Genomic DNA, 23344 nt, shown 5'->3' with positions numbered 1-23344 from the left:
AAGTTTTTTTTATATTTATATTTGAATATGTATTACTGTTGTGCCACAGGCTGAATATTAAGAAAATACACATATGTGAAATTTGTTGTTATCTAATAAGTAAAGCAATGAGCTAAATATAGAAGATCATGTGTAAGGAATTACTGTACTTCACCGGTGGTTACGTACCTTATTTTAAAACTTATAAGAACCTTAATCACGCCTAAATCCAAGTGATTCTCTTGCATTATCGCAACGAATATGACAATGAAAAAACTTAGCATATAAGAAGGAGTTATGTCCAAATTTCATCAATAAGCATGAGTTTCAAAAAACAGTCGTCATCATATTTCTTTTATTCTAACAGCAAATAAGGCATACTGTAGATGATATAACATCACAGGATTGCTAGCCATAGCAGCTTTGTAGTTAGATTTCTAAACATTATGACAAAAAACGAAAAAAAATGTAAAGAATATCAAAGACTTAATGCAGGAGGCATAAGCACAATTCTCAGAAAAATTTTTTTATCACCTCTATTATTTTCATGGTTACTAATGCTATTGGGTCTTCTGCCAAAAGGGGATAGAAGGAGGACCGCAATTTGAAGAGGGTTCCAAGAGATCAGTAATTAAACGTTTCTTTTGCTTAATGGTTCGATGTGCTGTGGCATCCTGGGTTTGCTGACAGTTTGATTTCTGTGATATATATTTATTCTTTTTTATTTTACTGTTAAATACGCTTCAAAGCTGAATAAACCTAATCATATTTTCCGATTGTTCAAAGACCGCAGATTTGCCTGATTTTTATTCTAAACTAGTATGTTTCTTACAAAGAATCTTATGTCAATATTTCGTCTCTCTATTATTTAATCTTTTCAGATACTCGTTTATCTAATTGATTATTTTACATTTTTGGATCTATTATTCTGAAGTCTCAAAATCACAATGATTACATAATCCAGTTACGACTAACGTTGCCAGGCACAAACGTGGAAGAGAGAGAGAGAGAGAGAGAGAGAGAGAGAGAGAGAGAGAGAGAGAGAGAGAGAGAGAGAGAGCAAATATATGTTTTTACCCTATAAATGAGGGGCACACGTTCTAAACGCATAACATGACCCAGCTTTTAGACGGTAAGATCCACAAGATAAATAATGATGTACGAACCACGCACGTATACCTACACACACACACACACACAAACACAGAGAGAGAGAGAGAGAGAGAGAGAGAGAGAGAGAGAGAGAGAGAGACTCCTGCCGTCTTACAAAAGGAAGAGTTTATATGATAAATATATGGGTCTCTTGCTGAAGGGCAATATGCTATCAATAAATAATGGTTTAAGGTCCAAGGCATAACACGCTTCAGATTTTAGAAACCAGTGGTTCATATTTGACAGGTAAGTAAGTAATGCTTAAAAAGAGAGAGAGAGAGAGAGAGAGAGAGAGAGAGAGAGAGAGAGAGAGAGAGAGAGAGAGAAGCCCATATTTTAAAAACACGGAAAATAATACTATTATCATTTCCACTATTAATACTGCTGCTACGTCTAACAATAATTATAGCAAAACAGTAACACTACACAAATAATAATAATAATAATAATAATAATAATAATTGTGGAATTATGCAATATTATGAAATTAAGGCCGATAAAACTATTTTTGCAGCTGTAAGTCTAATGCTGTAAGTGAGAACAATGTGAATTGCAAAATTAACTTTTCTCTATATTTTTCTGTTTTCCTTGTTTGAAAAGCAACTAGATGATGAATGTCGTATATTCTTTGTGCGTACATTGTAAGTACGTATAATATGGAATTTAAGTATTGTCATTATTGTTATTATTATTGTCATCTTTATCATCTTTTGACACTCCTTGACGGGATTACATATAATTACCTTAGCACCTGGATTCCCTTTGTATGCTAATTTACCTTGTAATGCTAATCTGAATAATCAGATTTGCATTACACTCTAATACCTTAAATCTACTTATTTAGAGATGAATTCTGACTGCAGGCAATAAGGCAAAGTGCCAGGTTGTATGTCTTTTCTTTCAGCTCTCTATACACTGTTCTCAGTTTCACGTTGATTTATCGTTAGTTTTCGAATGCTATCTTTAATCAAAAGCTACAGTGACTGCATGGTAAACGAGGAACTTGACAAAAGGAAAAAGTCCTCCTCAACCATTTCACGATCCATTCATGACTCATTTGTGGAGACTGCAGTGCAAAGTACAGCGACTGGCGTAATTAAAATTCAACAGCGTAACATGGCCGCAAGGCACACACAACTCCAGAGTACTGTGTATCTTCCGATTCTGTCCAGCTAATTGAGGAACCCACGCATATTTCTGGTGACAGATTAAACCCCATGTTTACAGATGTTCCAGCTATCGTGAAATCCAAAGTATGCTAGTATATAGCCACTTCCGACCATTATGCCATTGGAGTGGACATATCTGTCAATCAGTATAACCCTAATGTCACCACAGGAAAAACGGTCTAGCTGAAATCTAGAGCCATTCGCGATCGCATTATTGAAGCGTGTCAGACACTTAATGTTTCAGACACCATATCAGATCCAGATCCCAAGAAGTTAAATGAAATGCTGATCGTTATTTTAGTAAGGTGTGTCCCTAGAAAGGTCATCAAGATTACGACAAATGGCCAGCCATGGTCTGATGACACATGTAGACGAGCTTACCATGACAAACAGACCAAATTCAACACATGAAGAAGAAATCAGTCACATGCAAATCACACCATTTTTGTTGAGTCTCGCCGTGCTGCAAATAGAATTTACCGTATGGCTGAGAGAAATTACATTAATTCCTTAAAGGGGAAACTTTGAAGGAATTACTCAGCCTTATCTGAGGTGGACCAAATTGTCATCTATCTTTGGGTCAGGTTGTTCTTCCATTCCGCCACTACTAACAGATGATGGCAGATTGGTTACTTGCCCCAAGGATGAGGCTGAACTTCATCAAGCTTTTGAAGCTAAGAAAACAGCTAAGAATGTGTATCTCCTTGATACTTATCAACCTAAACCTACTCAAACAAATATGCAGCAGTGAGTTGCCATAGAAATCCGAACAGCTTGACCAATCTAGACAAAATCTGGCATGTGGCCATCATTTGACCCAACTTAGATAACAGGGTAGGTTTCAAACCCCTACCCCCTTCCCCCTTCCCTTTGTAACTTATGTGGTAAATAAACTCTACGGGTTTATCATACCTAATTTCGTGTACTCGAGATCAAAGAAATATATTACTGAAAATGCTTTTCAGTCACCACAGTAATACCTGGATAAAAGGGACAGACACACAGTAATACTTGGATAAAAGGGACAGTCACCACAGTAACAGCTGGATAAATGGGACAGCCACCACAGTAACACCTGGATAAAGAGGACAGACAGCACAGTAATACTTGGATAAAAGGGACAGTCACCACAGTAATGCCTGTCAGTTCACCCATGACTGTTCAAAGGGTGAGCGTTCGCATGAAAAAGTAGAACTGTCAGTCGGACCATGAACACAAACCCCTCCCCTCTCCCTTCTCTCTCCTCTCCCTTTTCCCTTTTCCCTCCCCCTACACGTAGACTGTCATGCAGAGTTTTCCCAAGCAGCTGAGTTGGTCAGCTAATATATATATATATATATATATATATATATATATATATATATATATATATATATATATATATATATATATATATATATATATATATATATATATATATATATATATATATATATATATATATATATATATATATTTACACAATATGTACATCATATTGTGTAAGACAATATGATGTTTTCATTGCTTCGTGGTAACCAGTTGAAACATTAAATAAATGTTTCTAAAGAGGTTATTCTGAATTTTGCTATTATTTTTCATTTTAAGGATCTCATGGCTTAAGTTTACGAATAATGGCAACAGATTCTTATAACTACCATTAATGTCTAAAATGCATATATTCAATGGAGTGTTTTGACATTATGCATGTCTAACCACGTTATGATTAGACATGTGTTCTGTGTCACAAACTGCTAGTTCCAGCATACTTTCTCATTACGTAGGAGACAGATGACTTTGCTATTCACTTTTTAAGGTTTTCTTCTTTTTAAAGAAAATCATTCCCAATTAATACACGAGTACGTATAAGGTAAACTGGAAGAGTATTAAGGATCCAAGACTTTTTCACCTGCCACTTACTCGTCTTTCTTTGTGGTCGGTACAAGAAAGAATGTTGATGGGGATATAAAAGCGTTTAGAGCACTATGGCTTAAAATAGATTCAGGAAAGTTCCAAGCGGGCGATAAACATATTCTCTACTTAACTGCTTATAGTGTAATATCTACTACAATGGTTATTTTGTTGGTAGCTGGGAACTCGATATCACTTCTTTTTCCATTATTTCCGCTTTAACATTAATCTGCAGCTGTTTTCGTTGTTTTTATTTAAAAAAAAAAAAAAAGGGGAAATCACACCATTCTTTTAAAACAATCCGGGTGATATTTCTTGTAAATTAAATTCCTTAAGAATCCAGTAAAAACGTAGAAATCCTTTATCCTTTATTAATCATTGGTACCACTGCATAAAAAATTTTCCTAACGGGTAATGTACCTTGAATAATGCAAAACACATCTCCTATGACAATTATAAAAATAAACGTTCTCAATAAAGGATTCATACGAAGTCCTTTTATGAAATGCCTAAACGAAATCTACCATTAGAAAATACGCAGTAAAATTCAAACAAAAAGATTCCTCCCAGCCCACCCAAACCTATTCATCTTTTAAAGACATAAACGGCCGAACCACTTTTAACACTTCTTGAATCAAAAGAAAGAAATGAGTTAAACATTTTCCACAAAATGTCGAGTGACTGGGTATCAAGTCCTTTTCAATCTCGTTGCAATACATGCAATATCAGTCTAAAAAGATTATCTACCTTTTTAAATCGGAAAAGCTATGAACACGTTCTTCAAAGGTTAAATAACTTTGTTTCACAAAGGTATTAGTAAAAACTATGACAGATAAACTGATTGATGCACGGGAGTAAAACTGGGATTTGATCAAGTTGTATGAGATACGTTAGCTCATCGTAATCTTGAAAATTTATGTACCCCTATTGCCCTGTCTTACCCTGCTTTCTCTAGCTATAAACAAAAAGAAATTCTTAGTGAAATAAGCTTAATTTTTGTGCCGTTAAAAATACTGACAAATTTGATTTGTATTGTATGACAGGATTCTGAATTTTAAATTTTTATTTTGTATGGTGTAAAAACGGGCCAACTATGTCTCTAACTGGTAATAATTATAGGGGTTAACATAGCCCCAGAATAATAAAAAAAAACAACTACATACTAATGAGTTTCCGACATCGCTCATATCATAACTGCAGGACTCATTTACTCTCCTCCGTATATTCTGCAATGAAAAATCTGATCATAAGAAACTTACACGTGCTGGGGGAGTGAATATCACCGGACGAGGAATGCTGAAATATTTGACACAAACATTTTTATACAATGTGGCCCTGGAAATCGCTTAAACTCTTTTGATATTTTTTTTTCAGGTTGAAAGTAAAACATTTTCTCATTTTTCTACAAACCAGTCTTTGGTGTGTGTAATGTGCGTCAACAAAAACCCGACTTCCCGGGGAAAAAATCATTTGCAGCTTCATTCTTCTCATGAAATATAAATATCTCTCTCTCTCTCTCTCTCTCTCTCATTGTCTGTATATTTACCGTCTATCCCTGTGCCATGAAATATATTTGCTGACTGACAACTAGATGCCAGTGCTAGTTTTTGTTAAAAAGACTAGCATATTTTAGAGCACGTAGGTTTGACTATGTCTGTCTCTCGTTTTAAGTTTTCTTCAAACACGTTTTCATCGAACCATAAAAAATTATATAAACATCCTTAATATACACTGACAGGTCTGTGGTGGATGGCAGAGAGACTCTCTCTCTCTCTCTCTCTCTCTCTCTCTCTCTCTCTCTCTCTCTCTCTCTCTCTCAATTCTAAATCTTCCATAAAATTCTTATATAGATCTAACAACAAATTGAGAGCATAATATATTTTTTTCTGATTAAAATCGCGTAAAAAAATAGTGGTGGTTGGTACCGCGTTCACGACTTCTCTCTCTCTCTCTCTCTCTCTCTCTCTCTCTCTCTCTCTCTCTCTCTCTCTCATTGGTAGGACTGCAATAGCACATATACCAATCCAACAACATGTCGATAAATCAACCGTAATACGTTTATTGCTTTCCATGAAAAGGTTCGTGGTGGTTGGCACGGAGTCCAGAGTGAACTACACACCCATGAACGAGTTGGACTACGGCACTCTCCTCTGCTGGGCAAACAATTCCATTGGAGTGCAGCAATACCCCTGTGTCTTTCAAATAGTGGCTGCAGGTAAAAAATCGATGTTACAGTCATCCATTTCTTTAATCTTTTGATTTCACAACCATCACTACTCGACTGCTTCTCCGTGGTCGGGCGTCACAGTTTCTTCATTTGTTCTTTTATCCGGGTCATAGGTTTGTAGCGACAAGGTATGTGAAAAAGTATAAAGATATTGAGTGGCTAAGGGGTTATATGAATGTTAAAAGTGACTTCCGCGTCTTTTTATGATATTTTACAATAATTTTCCTTTTACTCTCAATGGCGCAGTTTCAATCAGGATGTTCTTCTTCCAGGAAAGCCAGATCCTCCTCACAATTGCAAAGTGTTTGATGTTACGATTAGCTCTTTTCAAGTCCAGTGTTTGCCAGGAGATGATGGAGGCCTCAACCAGATGTTCATCCTTCATGTATGTAAACGTTTCACATGCTCGTGTCCTTATATTGCTCAGTTGGAGAGTTTTGAAGGCCACCTTTGTTACCAAATTATTGCTATTGATGTGTACGAAAGCGCGAAGCTTTGCTGATAGAAATGTAATTATTTCACGTGTTACAGATTTCTTGCTAACCAGCCAAAAATTTATCAGTCTAGTTTTTGTTATAGGGTATGGTGTTTTTGGTAAATGTAAGAACCGGGAAATATATTCCTGAAAGGGCATTAAATGAATGACTCGCAGGAAATGCCAGTTTTACATTCAAGACTGAGAATTCATTAGGGAAAGATTATATAGGCATTAGACTCAGATGTTTAATGAAATATCATACCTGCATCTATGACTGACATTATTCGCCAGCTAAAGCAAATGGTTTCATTGCAGCTATACAAAGTTGGAGCCGTCTCCCCGATAGCCGAGTTCAGTCAGGCCACTCCTTCCTTCACCATCAATAACCTGCAGCCTGCGACATCATACAGAATTGTTTTGGCGTCTGTGAACGAGAAAGGCACTTCCAGACTCATAGAGCTCAACGCTTACACCATCAAGGTGCTGGAGAAGTTGGAAGAAACTAGCGCAGGTAATTGTGGTATTGTCCTTTGGAAGCGCAGCTCACTGAAGTTGCTTTCCATCATTTGAAGAACGGATATTTGAAATGCAATTTGGCTCATTATATGCATAACACAAGCCGATCGTAGACAGTCAAAATTTTTTTACAGTTCTTAATATTTGGCTAAAAATTTGATCTCGGTTGCATGTTGAAGGTGCTTTCTACAATATTGTTGTGACAAAGTACTGACTCACAGAACACTGGACCAACAAGTTGTTCGTCTACGACCATTTTTAGAATGCACTTATCATTAAAAAAATAAGTTCATGAGATAATATATAAGTTCATTTAAAACAAAATATAAACTTAAAATAGGTAGCATTATTTTCCCCTATAGTGTTATAAGCATTTACATTTCCCCCACAAAACTGATTGCAGAAATCTAACAAAAATCCAATATTTTTAGTCGGCACAAAAGAAATCACAAAAGATGTCATAAGCAATTCTTTATGCTCAGCCATCGCATGTAATTCGGAATACTTTCTTTTCGTTTCTCCGATCAGAACCAGCACGCGACCGAGTCCGCGGCAAGGGCGTCCCTCTCGAGGTGATCCTAGGCATCATCGGAGCGGTGGTGTTAATAGTCCTGGCCTCCGTCGCCTTGGTGTGGTTTCGCGTCTGTCGCAACGCCGCCAGAAACGAGGAAGAGAACGAATTGAGCGCTGGGAGCGGAAGCGAAGCGAGCTCCAAGTGCCAAGTCAAGGAGACAGCGACTACAGAGACAGCCGTTTCTGAAGCCACCCCGCAGGTTACTCGCCACCATGACATTCAGCAGTCGGCAGGTCAGTCTGAGAGACAGAACCGACTGCCTTTGTGGTGAATATTGTTACTGATCTTCAGAGACGATATGAGAGGGTCAGATATCTTGCACTTTAGCGGGAGATGGCGTGGTTGTATGACGTCATTTCATGATATCCGTTCAATCTAAATTAATTAAGTACAGAAATATCTTATTAGTGAAACTATAAGTTGTTTAATTGACTGAAAACAAGAGGAACATTAGATTGCAATTTATAGTTCTAGTAATAAAATGTTTTTGTACTTAATTTAGATTGATCGGATATCATGAAATGACGTCATACAACAACGCCATCTCCCGCTAAAGTGCAAGATATCTTATATAACACCGAGCCTCTCATATTGTCTCTAAAGATATAAGTCCTGTTATATATCTTGCTGTACCTGTCCATCCAAGTGGAAGGTTCTGTCAAACCTCGAGAAAATATTCATAATCAGCAATTTACTCGGTCGAAAAACGCCATATTATATATATATATATATATATATATATATATATATATATATATATATATATATATATATATATATATATATATTTATATATATACATATATATATATATATATATATATATATATATATATATATATATATATATATATTTATATATATATATATATATATATATATATATATATAATATATATATATATATAAATTTATCTATCTATCTATCTGTCTATATATATACATATATATATATATATATATATATATATATATATATATATATATATATGTATATAAATAATTACATGGTGTTTTTCGCTTGGAGTAAATCGCGTTTTATGAATATTTTCTCATGCGTTTTGACAGACCCTTCAACTTGGATGGACAGGCATTGTACAGCAAGATATATAACAGGAAAATTATATAGTGAAACAAACCTCCCTAAAATACTGAAGAAATTGTATTTCTTATTTTTTGGTGGGGATGGGTGTTGGGGCTTACAGATCCTTCATGGTCGACCGAAGGAGCTCTTATTTCAACGATATCAGCTCCTCCTTACGTGGTGGCAGGAGGAGACAAACAATATCCGGTGGCAACGGGAGCGCCAGCGCCGTCCTCAGAGGTACAGCTTTATTCTGACAAGAAGATTAAACTTTATCTTTTCTTAGTATTTTGAAAGTTATCAGCCATGTATTTTTCCTCTTCCATTGCTTTAACTGATTTATTTTCGGGTTCTTTTTTCTTCCGTAGTCACATACGTAGTTGCAATAACTGGCGCTTCTTCACATACTTTTATTTTTTTAACTGATTCTTTTTTTAATATTTAAAACAGAATTTTAGTCTAACAATTGCAGCTTCTTTCTCTTCCAGTTCATCGATTTGCCCACTTATGCTGTGTAATATTTACTGCTAAGTCTTTCGTTAAATACCGAATCTATATTTTATGTTTCTCTGGTTTTTTTGTGGTTTTATTCCTACGTCACTCCTTTCCTATTTGCTCCCATTAGTATTTATAGTCATAATAACTTTTCTTCCCATCCCTCACCGATTTAAAATTTTGAGATAGTTCTGTCAACTGTTCCTCTTCATTTTACATCTAATTGTTGCTTCACCGAAGGAATTCGGTTATAAAAATTTCAGCTGCTTCTTGATGAAGGACTAAAGAAAATGTCCGATCTTGTCAATGAAAAAAGTAAAAACTGTACTGAAGTTTCTACGGTGCAATCGAGTTTTCTGCACAGCGTATAATGCTGTATGAAACTCTCAACCACGGCCCATGAAACTTTCAGTCACGGCCGGGTGGTGGCCTGTGTTGTTGGCACCTGTGGCGGTGCCAGACGCGCGATCATGGCTACCTTTAACTTTAAATAAAATAAAAAAAAAGTACTGAGGCTAGAGGGCTGCAATTTGGTATGTTTGATGATTGGAGGGTGGATGATCAACATACCAGTTTGCAGCCCATCTAGCATCAACAGTTTTTAAGGTCTGAGGCCGGACAGAAATAGTGCGGAGGGACAGACAAAACCATCTCAATAGATTTCTTTTACAGAAAACCAAAACATTTAACATCGTTAAGATGTTAAATGAAGAACTTAACTGCCAAGCTAGGATACCAAATGAATAATTTGCTCTTGATAATTTAACCATACAATGTTGCAATGGCTGATAGAAATTTAATATAATCACTGGCTTAAGAAACAAAACAACTATTACAAGAAACAACGACCTTACTAGTCATGATGAGAGCACCATTTGAAACAATAGTTTCATTATTAACAGAAAAAGCAGCAACGGTGATCGTAACAGTAGCAGAGGCAGTAAAGCTACCAAAAAAAAAACAAAATTCCAAGCTGAAGCAACAATTCTTGTAACGGATGTAGTCTTTTGCTGCTCTTGCAACGGGTTTCTTTACATAATATTAGACCAAAAGAGAGATGTCATTTTTATACCATATCTCTTTATCTCTCTTTGTCTCTGTCTCCCTCTATCAGGTTAGTGGCGCTCAGTACTCGCACTATCCGGAACAGGGAACCTATTACACTTATTCACAGTGCTCGGCTGAAGTACAGCTGCAAACGCCTGCCAGAAAATTGCAAAATGTGCCTTATTATACTGACTCTGCTCAACTGCAACAGGTAAAATATGGATTTGATGCTAATTTGCATTGATTCACTTCTCTAGAATGTTTTAATAAAGTCAACGTCAGGGGTTTTAAGCATTTTTACAGCGTTATAGGGATTGCACTGGGCTATAAAAACATGTTGGAAGGGCCACGTATTTTGACTTTCTTTTGATTTTGTGTATGTGTATGTGTGTGTATTGTATAGAGACAACCAATAATAAATTTAGAAAAATTAAAATTCGTACTTTTCATTTCCATACAACTTGTTTGTATAACCGAGCTTCTATTTTTAAAATTCTCAACAATCGGGATAGTCATATTGAGTCAAAATATGTGGTACATGCTGTTCAGATTCCTCATATGTTCGATTCAGTTCAGTTCCAGTAATCCTTGCTATTTCTTTCATCAGGTTCAAGAGCCTTCATCCATCGGCCCTTCTTCCTTAGAATACAACCCCTGCGTCCTTCAGTTTCCTCCACCTCTAGGACAACTTGATCAGGAAGAGAATTATCACGTGGCCAGTCAAAGAGGAGAACTTTGCCCAACCGAATCCCAAGTCAGTGCAGTAGGTCAAGACCATGGCAAAGTCTTCCCTGCCCTCCTGCACATCCTTCCTGGGTCAGTGTCGAAGGCTCCCCGGAGTTCTCTCTGCAGCGTCCATCACTGTCAGAATGAGCTTATCTCAGTGCTGGAGAGCTCGAGCGTCCCCTCGGTGACCCACGCTATAAACAGAAAGGGCTCGCTCAAAGTGCTCTCGCACTACAGAGATGTCCCTCCAGAACCATTGCCTGTCTCTGTCCCATCCTTCCAGTCCATGGAAGACATATCCAAAACCCAAAGAAAATATCCAGTGCCAGTAGATCAGTTCACGACTTCTCTAAACAGAACCAAACATTTAAAAGCACAACCCCCTAAAGAGGCTGTTGATGTAAAATCATGCCAACACTTGACCAACACGATTCCTAGGACCCAACGAAAAAACAAAATGGAAAGTGCTGTTTAAAATTGTTATTTTAACAAAATAAAAATGAAATGTTAGTAAAAAGTGTGTTTTGTGAATTATTGGATGAAAAACTAAAATGCAAGGCATAAACTTATTTGGACAATTCTCGAGTGAGAAATAAAACATTGAACAAAGAGGGGCATGATTCAAAGTAAACTATTTTGAAATTCAATAGAATTCATTGGGAAATGGAATTGAAATAATAAACTGGTATTGAACAAAATTTTAAATTTTAAGGTTTATAAACAGCAAATACAAAATGAGGCTTCAAGGGCTTTGTTACTGACTGCGAATTCACTGTGATGGTATAGCTCTCGAAAAACAACGTGAAAAATAAATAAAAAATGCGATCGTGAATAAAAAAAAAAAAAAGATGGAGAGATCATGCTTGTTTTTTTCAGCTATTGAAAGAGAAATAAAGGTGGTGATGAAAAAGAAGCTTGATATGATATAATGTTTATATTATAATTTTTGAAGATTTTACAGCAAGACCGAGGCATCTAAGAAAAGCTAGTTTTCTTCCGAAACTGAATAAATGTTTTGAATCCTACATTGCTTCTCATATCAAGTTTATCTACCATTCACTCTCTCATCATCGTTAGTGAATGAGTTAACTATCTCTCTCTCTCTCTCTCTCTCTCTCTCTCTGTCTCTCTGTATATATATAAATAAATATATATATATATATATATATATATATATATATATATATATATATATATATATATATATATATATATATATATATATATATATATATATATATATATATATATATATATATATATATATATATATTTATATAACATGCTGGATTTTCAGCAATTCTGTAGGGCTAAGGATGCTAGTTCTATCTCTTTTTCCTGCACCAGGCAATCTCTGGATCACATTTTACAGCAGTGTCGACTTTAAAGGTGGCAGGCCGGGTACGAACCACCGACCTTACAAAAGTGAGACGACCAGTTTATGCATGAAGTTGAATTAATAATCTCATCCAGCAAATATCATTAAATGGAATAGACAAAGGATAACATTCGCTTAGACTGCAAATTAATGACAAAAAAGTGAAATGGAGGTCGGTAACACAAAAAGTGAATTACACATAAATATTTCGTTAAAGTTAGCGAATCCGAGCTGGAGTTGAATCAGAAAACTTGTAATTAACTGTCAGTTGCACAAGCCATTTGATTAACTGCGAATATCTTCTCTGGAAGCAGTTAAATGATAATATTTAATATATAATTATATATATGTATATATATATATATATATATATATATATATATATATATATATATATATATATATATATATATATATATATATATATATATATATATATATATATATATATATGTATGTATGTACTGTATGTATGTATGCGTGTGTATGTGTCCATCTTTTAGTCGGCCTATCTGCATTTCTCTTGGATATATACTCGTATGGAGGAAGAATCAGAAAGAACGCATTGTTCATTGTGCTTGAGTCATGTTTTATGACGAAAATGAGTAATGAATAACGTCATGCTGAAGTTGAAAATGTTTAGACCAGTGGTTCTCAACCCTTTTTGCCCCATGCACCCCTTCACCATATATCAGAATGTCATCCACGCCCCCCTCCCCCCCTTTCCAAAACTGCCTGCCTCAAAAGGTGCATTCCAAATAATGTGCAACAAAATACTAATACAAACAAACAAGCCAACGGAGAGAAGGCCCAGCGTGACCTCTCAGTAGTGCGGACCGACGCGAACTGCGTTTTGTGTGGTCCTAGAGCCAGTTTGAGCCTGCCTATCTGTGGTCACAATTCCCCTCCTCCCCTGAAACTCTGAAATTCCCCTCGCTGAAAACCACTGGTATAGACGAAGGTTGGTGAAGGGAGATAAATCTGTTATTGGATGGCGTTTATAGGTAAGAAACTTTGGTGTTCACTTCCTTCTATTGAATTTCTGACAGTTGCCAAACGTGGCTAGGAAATATAAATCACCTGAAAAACTGCAGTGAAAATGTGTATTGTTTTAGAGCGAAAAATGAAAAATTTATGAAGTCTTAGAGGCATTCATAACGAGCATGAAAGAATTGAAAATTTGATAAGAAACTATGTAATCATAACAAAAAAGAAATACGTTAAATCCAGTTATTAAAGAACGTATAATAAGAAACTAGTATTTAAAGTGGAAAGAAAGGAAATAATTGTGAACGAAAACTAGTATGTACGCGAAGGTAATTTATTTCCGAGGTGGAGTAAGAAATTGAATCGCCGAATAAATTTCATCACGTGGGAATAAAAATGGCTATCGATGCTTTTTCGTCGACATATATTTGGGTACAGAAGTTAATATATCTCCTTAATTGAAAAGATTCTATAGCTGGAAAAAACTTGGTCTTGTCTACGTAAAAATTACGTAAAGTATTTACCTGGAAGATTGTATAAAAGCTACTCACAAGTATAGATTCATGTATTGCTGTGAAAATATGTATTAATAACAATTCATATAAATATATAAATAAAATAAATAAATATTATGTATATATATATATATATATGTATATATATATATATATATATATATATATATATATATATATATATATATATATATATATATATATAATATATATATATATATATATATATCTATATATATATATATATATATATATAAATATATATATATATATATATATATATATATATATATATATATATATATATATATATATACACATGTGTGTATGCGTGTTTCCATAAATATTTAGGAATCGTTGTGTGAATGGTAAGTGTATTCTAATTTCGTAACATGACTGAACAAGCATAAAATGAAGTGATAAACTCACTTCATTGGATGTTTCTTAACAGATTACTGTGGAGGTAAATCCAAAACTATTTTTATACAGTTTTGCATTTTAAGCTTTAATATAGTTTATGAAACTATAAATATATGTGATATTTGTAAGTTTATATATTTCATATTACTTGTAAATATTTGTTTATTACTTTTGTGGGAAATGTGTCCTCTAAGTCAAATGCCTCTCGCATTGAAATAACAACAGTAGAATGGGGAAATTTGACAGTTATTTAAAGAAGGAGTAAAGAAATGATCTGAAGTTATTTAGACATAGATTTTCAGTTGCTTGTTAATAACACTTATACTAAGGGAAGGTCACGGACGTCCATTGCTGTGTGTAAATCTCGTTCCAAAGATTTTAAACAATTTGAACAGCAATAGTGTAAATGTGTTATGGATCCAGTAATTTCAAAGTTTTCCTTGACCACGGAATGAGGTATTTCATCTACGAGCCCCAATTTGTATCACATGTAATTTACCCCGCATGTTCGTTCATCTGATTGAAAGATCATCGTAAGTGTAATAAATGGTACACAAAAAATAGTACATCTTGGGAATTGTCCACGTGTATATCTACTCCGCTGAATATTGCTTTAGTCACTAAGAACCAAGGGATTACTGGGAAAAATATTCAAACTTGGTGGATCGAATTACGAAATTGAGGCTGGATTTATTCAGAGTAAAGAGTTGCTCTCTCTCTCTCTCTCTCTCTCTCTCTCTCTCTCTCTCTCTCTCTCTCTCAGCATTAGATGATAATGATATATCTTTATGGCTGATGATTTCGGAGTTGCGGCCCCAAAGCATTATATTCAAGTGGTCACGCACATTCTCTCTCTCTCTCTCTCTCTCTCTCTCTCTCTCTCTCTCTCTCTCTCTCTCTCTCTCATAATGACACTGAAATAAGTAAGAAGGCGTAAATATGAATACTTAGACGACGATGCTGTCGTGAAAAAACTGAGAGAACAGGGAATATCTGGAATCGTAATTTTTTCGATATGACCGTATGATATTGAAGAAGGGAAATAGCATCCGATCATGATAGGTTTGTCCGCATCTTCTAAAATGTCCGTCTTATCTCGAAAAACTATAACGATCTGCAGTAACTCTCACTCATAAAATTGACTTATCATGAAACAGGAAATGTCAAAGAAATGAGCAACTGAACCAGTGATTCTAATTCCTTCATCCTATGTCACCTAGAAATACTTCTTAAAAGTTTATGAACAGAAATCCTTCCGGGTATTTCCCAGCAATTTATATGTTTTGGAGGAACTGTATATGTTGTAAACACTGTTAAAAAAGACTTTATACTGTAGTGACATTATCAACCATGTTTTATACTCGGCAATAACAGTAATATGCTTTCTTTGTCCTCTGTATTTTTTGCTTCAATCATGAGCTATGTTGCACACTTACGAATTAATGAGCCTTGACATATATTGTTATTTTAATCAAACAGTCAATCCCTCATTAACTACAGACCCCTTAAAAGTAGTTTCCGAAAGCCACCTGTAAAGAAGGCTAGGGTTGAAATTTAGTGTAAATAACTATTCCTAAGTAGGACGATAAACGAGGCGCTTATTTGATATCGATCGTGACTGTGTCACAGAGAGGACCAAGAAGGTGTTTACAGATTTATGCTAAATGTTCGTGTTTGTAGTGGTTACGAGTGACCGAATTGTTTTGTTCAAATAAACTGGCCGTTATGTGTGGTTGTCTGATTGGTTCTCCTTCCTCAATGATTAACTGTGGGTAACCAAGGGCTGCTTTGTACCCTAGTGTGCCAGAAATATTAAAGAAACTGGAACATTTTGTTCATATTTATATAAAAAATATCTAAGGTATTTTACCTTAATGCCACAGATATTCCCACAAGAGTATATCCGTTAGTTACTCATTGTTTTTCTTGAAGCCTTCTGTTTCACCGTTTTCGTAACATGCTAATTTATGAGGAAAAAAAGTTTATCTTCTTGTTTATGTAACATAACTCCAGAAAAAAACATTCAAGGAATAAATAACACATTATAACCAGTGACCTTTGCAGTCTTTTAAGTCTTGGTACTTTAGAATGAAGTGAAGAAGTCTGAAGTTTAGAATGTTTAGTATAACTGAGCAAGAGGAAGCAGGCGATTCTCTGGTAAGTTACTAATTAGAACTCACCAAATAAGACACCGAAAACAACAGGATCGAATTCATTTCTGAATTCGTTCTTATATAAGTTTCGTCACCTAATGCAGATGTAGTCTAAGGCTTTCTTTAAGTTTCTGTTTTACTAGATTTAATGATTTTAATTTCACCTCACAATATCACGGAAGCTTTACTTGTACAGGTGCGTGTAGGTGAGAGTGTGTGTGTGTGTGTGTGTGTGTGTGTGTGTCTGTGTTTAGATCTGCATGTGCCATTTCATCAGTGTTGATGTCACCGTTTAACTCTTTTATTTTCTTTCTTTTAGTTGACTCTGATATAATTATCACGCATACTTTTGATATTTCGTCCAAGATATATTGCTCATATTCACAGCAAAATTTTAATTAAAAGTATTTGTACACTAATGCATAATTCTTTGTGAATTATGTCATAAATTTTGCCAACAACTTGAGCTACCCATACATCGTCTCCCCTTTCCTTAAACAAAGGGAAAGGGACATGTGCATAGCATAACTATATACGCACACGCTACTGGGCACTTCTGTCTTTTGGATTGTAAATTTTATTGTTATTTCATCTCTTATGCGGTAAACATTATGATAAAATAATAAAAAAATGAGAAAATACAAATGAGAATAGCTAGAAAAAAAGGAGTGTGAGTGTGCATTTTATGGGCTATAACTACGGGTTATCAGCTGTTTCTCTCTCTCTCTCTCTCTCTCTCTCTCTCTCTCTCTCTCTCTCTCTCTCTCTCTCTCTCTCTCTTTGCTTGTGTTAATTATTTCATTACGATGCTGTCTTGGCTCAGCCTCAGAGTATGAATGGCAATTATATTTGCAGTTCTGCGATACCATTCGAGGAAGCGCATACCATTCACTAACTTGCTATTTAATTGCTTTTATGTTCGGGAACTTCTTAAACCATATACGACACTGTAACTTCTTACAGACTTGAAGGCAGTCTTTACTCCTTGTCTTGCTAGGAAAGTTGACCACAAGGAATTGGCGTTCATTTAGTAAATTTAACCAATTAATCCTATAGGAATTATGCCACATTAATGGATAGAAAAAAATTATAGATCGCATTCCCTTAGAATACATTAGTCTTAGATGTAAAGTAGAAATGGGTTATTTTTCTCTCAGGCAGGATTATATATATATATATATATATATATATATATATATATATATATATATATATATATATATATATATATATATATATATATATATATGTAATTCTAATAGTCACAATGCCCTCTTAACTTCTCGTGGTCAGGTCGGCAACGTCACCTCCTTGTGGTTATGGTGACGCGGGTTCGTTTCCCGCGACCGGGCATCAAAGTCTCTTCAATTTCTTGCGTTTGGATCTTACGGCTTTGTAGTTACAAGCATATCCAAAAAAGCGCGAAGAATTCGAGAAGTTAAGAGGGCATTGTGGCTATTAGAGTTACATATGTATCTGGTAAAAGTGACCAGTAGATTCTACAATGAAGCAAATCACGACTGACTGGCCACAGACAGGAATCATGCCCTTCTCCATGCACATTGCTGTAATTTGCAGCATAGGACGCTTCCTGCAGAGCACCAGGAACGTTCATGATGCCGCCCAGACCACCAAGTGAGAGAATGAGACCCGCCGACCGATAGAAATTCAGCACCACAGTGATGTTAACTTCAAAATTCAAAAGTCCGCATGCGGTAATAAAAACTTTGCATGCAAATTTGAAATGAGTCCTGAAGACGTCGCCGATGAGCGTGGAAATGGCCCATCGACTAAAATAAATGGAAAGAATCTTGAATATTTTTCCCTATTCCTAAGTAGCTTGCCTGAAGAGAAAAAGAAGAATCATAGATTGATTCAAAGTCCTGATAAAAGATAGTATCTGAGAACACTGCCATTAACTTCAATAGAAATTGCATATATATATATATATATATATATATATATATATATATATATATATATATATATATATATATATATATATAATATATACAGATATATATATATATATATATATATATATATATATATATATATATATATATATATATATATATATATATATATATATATATATATATATATATATATATATATAAACACCTTGACCTACGTGAGAGAAAAATAATCCATTTCTATTTCAGACCTGACATTACGGCCTTGCTAGGAAATGCTCTTCTACCCTGTGAACCCATCACGCTCTCGATCCATCAGACAGCTCTCCGGGTGTCCAATATATACAAATTATAACCCTCCGCTGACCTGGTTTGCATGTGTCGCGGCAGAGGAAACTATTAGGATGACTTACGAAAGTTCTTCTAGCTAGTATTTTATGTGGTTATATATAAATATGGCCGTGGAACAAATGTGACAATTTTAATGAAAAAAAATTCTGAGCCAATTTCATTTAAATTTGTAGTGAATGTGTAGTACGAAATAAGAAGGATAATATATCCTCTTCAGTTATTACAATGGAACTTCGTAATAGCATATAATATCAATGCAGAGAACGGAAATTGCCGGGTTGAAAATTTACGTGTACCACAGTTCCACGATTATGTTAAAAAATGTGATATTGTCCTGTACAGTCACACGTATGTATGTATGTATGTATGTATGTATGTGTGCATGTATATATTTATGTAGGTATGTACTTTAAGTTTAAAGAAGCCTTTTGTGAACGAAACATCTTTCACACTAGGTAATCAGTATCTCATTGCAGATGAATAGATTCTGAAGAAATGTTACCTTGTCTCCTAAGAAACATTTTTTAAACTGAACCTATATTTTTTTTAAGAATTTCTTGATATAGATACGGCTTTCAGAGCAATGGGTTGTCCAGTAAGCATATTAAATGTAAGCGAACTAGTCACGTCTCTCTCTCTCTCTCTCTCTCTCTCTCTCTCTCTCTCTCTCTCTCTCTCTCTCTCTCTCTCTCTCTCTCTCTCTCTCCTGGCATCTGGCCCGGCCAGGATTCGAACCTATGCCATATGGATATTATACAGATGACACTTGGATTTATCCATTCCTCCGTGTCAAACCAAAAACTTATGTTCGAATCCTGGTCGAACCAGTTGTGCGTATGTATAATTCCCTTTGGGTCGATGTTATACCAAGTTACCATGAATTTTACATTAAAAGGGTTCTTGTGGGTTATTTGCAACTATAAAAAGGCCACGTTTGTGTAAGTGACAACACTGATATATATACTACACACATACATACATATATATATATATATATATATATATATATATATATATATATATATATATATATGTATGTATATATATATATATATATTATATCACAAACAAAAACCTGCCGTTTATTATTGAATTCGCTCTACCTCGGAAATAATACCGAATGGAAGTCATAACTGATAAGCGGTTCGTGGCTTGGTGGATTCTGATCCTCCGAACAGCGAGAACCAACGACCTCAGCGACGCCGATACTCTTAACCTTCGGAATTATTTCCGAGGAAGAGCGAATTCGATATCAAACGATATTTGTAGCTTCATATTTGTCAATATGAAGAATATCACGGTGATGTTATAAAAATTATACATATATATATATATATATATATATATATATATATATATATATATATATATATATATATATATATATATATATATATATATATATATATATATATATATATATATATATATATATAATCTACTAGTAACGTTTCCCAGATACGCATATAATTGTAAAGCCACAATAAACTTAATTTCTCGAGTTTTCACATTCAGGATAAGCTGCAAACCTTAGTTCCAAATGGAAAAAATATGAAGTAATTTTGATGTCCAGAAAACTTAAACACACAATAACTAAATGGTAGTATGTGTTTTTACAAAGGAAGTTTATTTAATAAATAAGGAAAGAAATGAAGTATGACACTTTAAAATATATTGGAGTTCAATCAGTATAATCTGAATTAACTAAAAAGGCATTAGATAACATTGTTGGCGGAACCAAACGCACACAATTAACCCATGGGTAACACATTTATTTATATTTTATGCATATATAAAATTACACCGAGTCAAACTTATGGTTTCATATACGGCCGGAGGCTGACGGAGAAAAATACTTATATTATTCCATCTCCATTAACGGTAATTTTACATTTAAATTGTGTTAATCTTTTCCATGCTGGGATTTCACTAGAACTTTGAAATCTGTAGCAGACTGGGAGGCTGTAATCGGATTATAACAGATTTAAAGGAAACTGCCAGATAAAAATATCCCTGTATATATCAGAAAATGAAGTCTCTTATCGAGTTTTCATTTTCGTTTGAAAACTGTCAAGAGTGAAAAGTGATATTAGTTTTTCTTTCATCTCTCCCACACTACGTAGAAGGGGTCCCCACCTCATAATTGTACAAAAAGCAGCGATGCTGGAAGAACTACTGATAAACTAATTAACCTTCATTATTAAAAACGTAGCCAGGAACAGAGAAGGTCAAAATATCTTGCAAAGTAAAATAAAGATATCTATTATATAACACTAATTATCCTTTTAATGGTTCATATATGTTTTGTTAATGCACGGGCAACCTTACATCATTTATTAAACAAGCATCAAGTTACACATTCAGGAAGCTTTTTTTTAACGTATATGTAATAAAAAATTTTACTACATTAATAATATCTACAAATTATCAATATAATCGTTATAAAGAGCATTAATTTGACTTTTTAATAAATGTATTTTATTAGAAAGGATAAAAAATCATCATAGTACAGTAATTATTTGGATTGCGCTGGTTGAAATAACGCAAGGCTACTTTCTTAGTGTTAATTTAACTTAATTTTTACATCTGATAGGAGAAGAATATCATTCTCATATGCATTACCCAACCCAACATAATCATTACATCATTTAAGTATGAATATGGAGAATTGTTGAAAGCAATAACGTTATAAGTCATTGAATGCTTTTTGTAACTTACTGACCTATAATATTATTGCCTTCAACAATTCTCCATATTCAAACCTAAATCAGGTGTGATATATATATATATATATATATATATATATATATATATATATATATATATATATATATATATATATATATATATATATATATATATATATACATATATATATATATATACATACATGCCATTTTTTAAAATATATAATTTAAATTAAAAATACTTTGACCCAGGACATATGTTTCTCATGATAGCTCATATATATATATATATATATATATATATATATATATATATATATATATATATATATATATAAATCCTAACCCTAAGGGGAAGTATTCTCCCAATACATAACGCACAAAAATATAATTTCTCAATAAGGAACACTGAAAAAAAAAGTAAAAATGAAATATTCTGATATGTGTGGTCACATCTTGGACAGAAGGGTATTCGACAGAAATGGGTTTCTCTCTTGACACAAGTATGACGACCTTTCAAGCGTAGCGAGTTATACGATGCGACTTAACGTTGCTTTACTTTAAAAGTTAAAAGCTGGAGAATATAAACTGAAAACAAAAACAATCAAAATGACTCTCTCTCTGTCTGTCGGTCTGTCTATCTGTCTGTCTCTCTTTCTCGTCTGTCTGTCTCTCCCTCTCCCAGCTTTATAAATAATTCATTGCAAGTAAAGGATAAAAGGGACCTTAATTCCTGTGCGTAAGAGCCAAGAGACGCTTGGCTGATAAAAGGCTTCCTTTCTCGGACGCCACTCTTAGGAATGATCTGCTCCCGTAACTCATGCATCATCAAAAGGCACCCAATCATGGAATTTAGATGAAAAATAACAGATCATAAAAGGGGACCCTACCGTGGTATTGAGCTGAAAAATAACAAATGCATAAAAAGGAACCTACCATGGCATTTAACTGAAAAATAACAAATGCGTAAAAAGGGACCCTACCATCATATTTAACTGAAAAATAATAAATGCATAAAAAGGGCCCCACCATGGTATTTAGCTGAAAAATAAAAATGCATATAAAGAGACCCTACCAGGGTATTTAGCTAAGAAAAAAAAATGCGTAGAAAGGACCCTACCATGGTATTTAGCTGGAAAATAACAAATGTATAAACAGGGCCCCTACCATGGCATTTAATTGAAAAAATAAGGAATACATAAATAGCGACCCTACCATGGTATTTAGCTAAAAAAAATAACAAACGGGACCCTACCACGGCATTTAGCTGAAAAATAACAAATGCACAAAAACCATGATATTTAGGCGAAAAGTAACAAATGCATAAAATGGGACCCTACCGTGTTATTTAGGTGAAAAATAACAAATGCACAAAAACGGACACTACAACGGTATCTAGTTGGTGAAGATGAACTTCACCAACGTCCTGACGGCGACCACGGAGGTGGTTGGAACATGTAGACTACACAATGTACAAGATACAAGCAAAATATAATATTTTCATAAAACAATCTTTGACAATTTAGACAAATATGAATAGTGGAATTTCACTCAACAACCTAGGTGAGCCAGAAAAACGGATTGTCAGGAGAATTGAAAA

The 23344-nt window shown here is 34.4% G+C and overlaps 1 protein-coding gene and 1 long non-coding RNA gene across 3 annotated transcripts in view; one reads left to right on the top strand and one right to left on the bottom strand.

Annotated features, from left to right (window-relative positions):
* Window positions 1-12157, top strand: part of LOC136829292 (neural cell adhesion molecule 1-like) — a 78338-nt gene extending 66181 nt beyond the window's left edge. Inside the window, exons 11-17 of one of the 2 annotated variants that reach the window (XM_067087638.1) lie at window positions 6269-6405; window positions 6690-6802; window positions 7211-7406; window positions 7940-8218; window positions 9191-9309; window positions 10679-10822; window positions 11219-12157. In XM_067087638.1, coding sequence (XP_066943739.1) covers window positions 6269-6405; window positions 6690-6802; window positions 7211-7406; window positions 7940-8218; window positions 9191-9309; window positions 10679-10822; window positions 11219-11812 — 1582 coding nt within the window. In that variant the 3' untranslated portion in view covers window positions 11813-12157. The remainder of the gene's footprint in view (window positions 1-6268; window positions 6406-6689; window positions 6803-7210; window positions 7407-7939; window positions 8219-9190; window positions 9310-10678; window positions 10823-11218) is intronic. The other variant, XM_067087637.1, reaches the window with a different exon arrangement.
* LOC136829294 (uncharacterized) overlaps window positions 1-23344 on the bottom strand; it is a 142131-nt gene that overhangs the window by 20554 nt on the left and 98233 nt on the right. The window lies entirely within an intron of this gene.

This window comes from Macrobrachium rosenbergii, chromosome 44 (assembly GCF_040412425.1).
Source record: "Macrobrachium rosenbergii isolate ZJJX-2024 chromosome 44, ASM4041242v1, whole genome shotgun sequence".
NCBI classification, from domain to species: Eukaryota; Metazoa; Arthropoda; class Malacostraca; order Decapoda; family Palaemonidae; genus Macrobrachium; species Macrobrachium rosenbergii.
Note: the sequence above shows the minus strand (reverse complement) of the source record. Positions and strands in the feature narration are given on the sequence as shown.